Source organism: Triticum dicoccoides, chromosome 1B (genome assembly GCF_002162155.2).
Source record: "Triticum dicoccoides isolate Atlit2015 ecotype Zavitan chromosome 1B, WEW_v2.0, whole genome shotgun sequence".
NCBI classification, from domain to species: domain Eukaryota; kingdom Viridiplantae; phylum Streptophyta; class Magnoliopsida; order Poales; family Poaceae; genus Triticum; species Triticum dicoccoides.
Window position 1 is genome coordinate 504257016 of NC_041381.1, and position 4796 is coordinate 504261811.

A 4796-nucleotide genomic window follows, 5' to 3' on the forward strand; every position below is an offset into this window, starting at 1 on the left:
TATATGCATTCTGACCCGTAGCAAGGGACGATGTTCTACTAGTATTTAGAAAATAGAGGATTGGTAGCGATGTGCTCTTGCAGCAACAGAGTGGACCAGCCCACTTCGTAGGTTTTGCCTTTAAAAAAATAAAGGTGTGAGGTTTTAATACTTTTCTATTTTTCCTGTGTGGACATTTTTCTGTAATGTTTGTTTCTTACTTTGCTTCATTGTTCGTTTCTTTTTATTTTCTCTGTTTAATTATCTTTTAGAAATATAAATAAATATTTTTGACAAATACACGAGCATTAATGTGTGAAAACTTTTTAAACCTACTGAACTTTCTTTAAGGACATGAATCTTTTTTTAAATTATGTGGACATTTATTTCATGCTAGAACCAAACATATTGGAATAGATTTTTCACTTTGTGTGAATAGGGGTAGTTAACAAACAAGTGGACATTCGATTTCATCCATTGAGAAGATCAGATTGTACATGGATTTACCCAGGCATTAGCCACAAAGAACTTAGAAGAGAAGTCTAATCTCAATTGTTGCTAAAACTATGATAGGGCTGGGGGGTTGAATATAGTATCCAGAAGATTCCACATGCTTCCAGAACGTGGCCAGTTAGTAAGGATGTTAGCATTAGATTGTTGGTGTACGGTACTGATTCAATCTATTTTTATTTTCTCAGTAATGTGCTAATCATGCTTGTACCCAAATCATGTGTGTAGCCTACAGGATAAGCCCCATCCTATGAATAAATTCCACGCGGCCCTCTCACAGAGTGGGTAGAATGCTTCAGCCTCATGGCTCAAGGGTAAACCAAAATTGATGAGTTAGACTTTTGGTGAGACCTCAAGCGCTAATGTATAGAGAAAACCTTGACAGACATTGAAGCTATTTGTATTTTTCTTGCTCATACTAGCAACCATGATATAACTCTTCATCAAATAGATGTTTAAAGTGTTTTCTTAAATGGTAAAAGTCAAAATGTTGGTCTGTGTTAAACAACCTTGCAATTTAAAAAACCTCAAATTGCCCCACCATGCCTATAAACTCCATAAGGCTCTAGTCATACATAAATCCACAAGGCAAGACTCAAGCAAGCCCCCGTGGCATGAGATGAATGCGTCAGGAGATTCCTTGTTAAAAGATTTTTCAAATTGGGAGAATTGACTCAACAATCTTCACTAAGAAATTTAATGTTGAACTCTTGGTGTGCCAAATATGTGTGGATGATATTACCTTTAGATCAACTAACCCCACTTTTAGGTAAACTTATATAAAGCAAGTTTGAGATGCCCATGATGGGCGAGTTCAAGTACTTCCTCGAACTTCAAATAAAGATAACAAAGGAAGGTACCATCATATTTGAAACCAAATACATATATATGATGAAGAAATTCGGCATGAAGAACTCTAAAGGATTTGTTGATGGGGAGTGGTTTTGCCATGTTCATGTGTCACACATACTATATTTTGTATTACCATCCTTGGGTTTGCATAAAAGTGTAAACATACCATAGGAACATTAACAAGCCATAGCTTTTATTTAAGAACCTTTGTAAGGAGTAACACTCCATGAAACTTCGTAAGCAGTAGGACACCATGAATCACATCAAGGGAAAGATACTAGGAAAGTTAATTAATGGCAAACTCTTTTTGTGTACGTTTAGCAAAGGGTAATTTGGTAAATTCATGGAAAGAAAGTTTCAAATGTTGATGATGGACAAGTAGACGTACTTCCTGGAACTTCAAATCAAGCAAACAGATGAAGGCACCTTCATCTCTGAAACCAAGTACAGCAAGGACGTGATCAACAATTTTGGCACGAAGAATGCCAAAGGAATCGTCGAGGTGAAGTGGTTTCATCATATTCATGTGTCGAGCATAGTTTATTTTGGAAGAAATTATTGAGGGAAAGTTGTTTCATCATTTTCATGTGTCGCACATATTGTATTTTGGAAACATTCACTTATTTTGCATAAAAAGGGAAAGATACTAGGAACGGTTGACAAACCGTAGCCGTTATTTCGAACCTTGTAACGAGTACAATGTCGTGAATCACATCATGGCCTAATGTCCTCTCCATGGCCGATGTGAGTAACTCAGATGTGCTTGAAGTCTTGGAGTGTCCATCGTCCATCTTTCCCCTTGACCATGAACTTGTGTTTAGGAACCCACCACTCCGCCGGCACTGGGTGCTCATTTGTGAGCGCATCGGCACCCTTGTTCACCAAAGCCACATCACGTTCCACCTCTAGCTTGAACCCTCCGGCGCTGCCTTGTTCCCCGGCCACTCCATGTAGGTAGCACTCGAGATTGTGGAGTGTCAGCACCGTGGCCGGCATACGCATGTACGGAGATCGGATTGTTCTTATGGTCAGCTCCACGGCCACATCCACATATCCCAAAGGTGGGTACATGGGCACAATATCGCCAGCATTCTGCACATGAAGTGCCTTCAGGTCTGGGAATGAGGTGAACGCCGACCTAAAGAAGCGGTCCCCGACATGCGGGCTTGCGAACACGATAGCAGTCACAGGGAACGATTTAGTGGAGCTCTCGGGTTTGTTGACGTCGCTAGACACCAGGTCAACGGCGTTGAGGGTGGCGAGCGACGCACCGAGGCTATGGCCGCAAACGGTGATGCTGACCTCCTCGTCCTTGTACAACTCCACAAGCCTCCTGACCTCCTTGAGAACCTGCATGCAAGTGCGTATGTGCGTCAATGGAGGAAACCGAGACAAACCCATTCCTGATAATAATCATGCGTGATATTCTCTAGGTTGCCCAAAAATTAGTTATTTCTGAATTAACAAAGTTGCACGGTAAGTACACAACCACTCAACTTATTTTGAATTAAGATTTGTCGATATAGCATGGCATTTTTTAACCACTTAAAAATATAGTGTACGTACTTTTTTGGGGGCATAGGCGCTCTCAACAACCAGCAGGGCATCGCTTTCGTTGAGGCATAAATTTAACAATTTTTTCTTGAGGGGTGGCATAAATTTAGCATTTGGATAACGCGGCTGCCCGAGTTATTTAACGCTTTGGCTGGCTCGCGTCACAACTCACAACATCCACTCCATACTTAAATCAGTGCAGATCATTTTACACTTGTTATCCTTCCATTTCTGACGCGTTCAATTATCGTGGGTGAAGGATGGTTGAGCCTCTAAATAAGTCACTATTTCTTCTTTTTTGCGGGTCAATAACTCATTATTTCCTGTCTTGAAGATTTAACTTCATATATCTTTCACTCGTGGAACCAAGTTTTTGCGTTTGTTCCGGTACTATGTTTTGGTTTACTTAGTCCTCAAAAGTGAAAATAAAATTTCTGGAACTCAAAGGAACAAAAGTTCGACAGTACAAGAAACTAATGATTCTCAGAGGACGAGGAGATCAGCGTGTCTTATTTTTCTGGCACATTTTGACATTTTCCAGTCTGTGTTTTGAACCTTGATAAAAATCTCTAGGTTTTTTTTTTCCTGAAAGAAAATCTCTAGCATTTTGTAGTGACATAAATTAACAATAGTTAAACTGACTTGCTGTGTCTAGCTAGATCGTCGCCTTGCCTCAGTATAGTCAAGCGCTTTGCTTCGGTCTAGTCAATGGCTGTGTTGTCTTTTTATATGATAGAACTGGAGTTATTATAATGGTCGGTTAGATCGACTGGACGTACGTACCAAACGCTCATTTATGAAAACTGCATCACTGTGGCACGTTACTTACCTGATCTTTGGCGCTGGTTTTGGTGAACTCGGAGCTCTTGTTGCTTGATGTGTACACGGAAAGGAACCCTCGGTGCACGACGGCAAGGCGGTTCTGGCTCGCCTTGGAGCCCAGCACGGGCGCGGCGGACACGGGCGTGAAGTCGAGGTCGTTGACCCACTCCAGGTTCTTGATGGTGCCGCGCCACGCCACGACGATGTCGCGCCTCCCAAGCGCGGCGGCGCCCTCGTCCGTGGCCACGGCCACGTACCCCATCCAGTTGGACTCTCGGCTCCAGACGTCCGGCAGCGACGGGAGCGGCAGCAGGAGGAAGGACTCGGGGAGTGGCAGCGACGAAGTGGCGTAGACGAACTTGGTGACCTGGTAGTTATTGCCGTGGTGAGGCACCCCCACGCCTGCCAGTAGGTCGTCGTGGCCGTAGAAGCACGCGCCGCAGTGCGGGGAGCGCCTCTCCGTGTTGAACCCGTCGTAGGTGGCCTGCACCATCTCGCCGTAGGAGATGATGGTGGCGCGGAGGTGCAGGTCCAGAGGGTCCAGGAGGCCCTTCCACGAGTTCTCACCGTGGAGCTCGCGCCACCTGCTGGCCACGGTGCCGACGATAGGCGCCGCCGCCGACGTCGTGCCGCTGCCACGCGGTTTCTCTTGGTCTTGCAGCTTGCTGGCTATGTCTCCAACGATTGGCAATGGGATCGGGAGGAACGACATGGCGCGCGGGCTGGTGGATGTTAATCCGATGGATCTTCTCGATCGATCGGCTGCGTGCCAGTAAGTATGGCTGCTAGCTAGTGTTGTGGCCTCTTTGCTTCAGCTTGGGCGTGTACTTATAGGACGTTTCCGTGTGAACCTTGTGACTTGCTCCAGTATTATATTATTTCTCCCCGGTCTTACTGTCAATCATTGTACTACATCCTAAGTTAAGTGGCCATTCCCAGTTTTGCATGATGCTGGCATCCTTTTTATTTTAAGAAATCACCGGGCTCAAATCAGTTAAGTTGGGGAGGAAGCACCCAAGGCAATAGCCCCTAGGAGAGATTACGGAATTCCTCCAACCACGGGGAGATGTTCCCACTAC

The 4796-nt window shown here is 44.5% G+C and overlaps 1 protein-coding gene across 1 annotated transcript; it reads right to left on the reverse strand.

The window, feature by feature from the left end:
* Positions 1-1875: 1875 nt before the first annotated feature.
* On the reverse strand, positions 1876-4494 carry LOC119307418 (phospholipase A1-II 7-like). Its single transcript, XM_037583495.1, has 2 exons — positions 3725-4494; positions 1876-2691 (listed from the first exon to the last, which is right to left on the reverse strand). Exons 1-2 carry the CDS (start codon positions 4427-4429, stop codon positions 2095-2097), a joined length of 1302 nt encoding a protein of 433 aa, XP_037439392.1. The 5' UTR covers positions 4430-4494; the 3' UTR covers positions 1876-2094.
* Between the last annotated feature and the right edge of the window lie 302 nt (positions 4495-4796).

Excerpts from the sequence above, each read along its gene's own strand:
- LOC119307418 (XM_037583495.1), bottom strand. The coding sequence starts at position 4,429 with ATGTCGTTCCTCCCGATCCCATTGCCAATCGTTGGAGACATAGCCAGC. Across the intron at positions 2,692-3,724 it reads AAACCAGCGCCAAAGATCAG|GTTCTCAAGGAGGTCAGGAG; the intron begins GTAAGTAACGTG and ends ACTTGCATGCAG.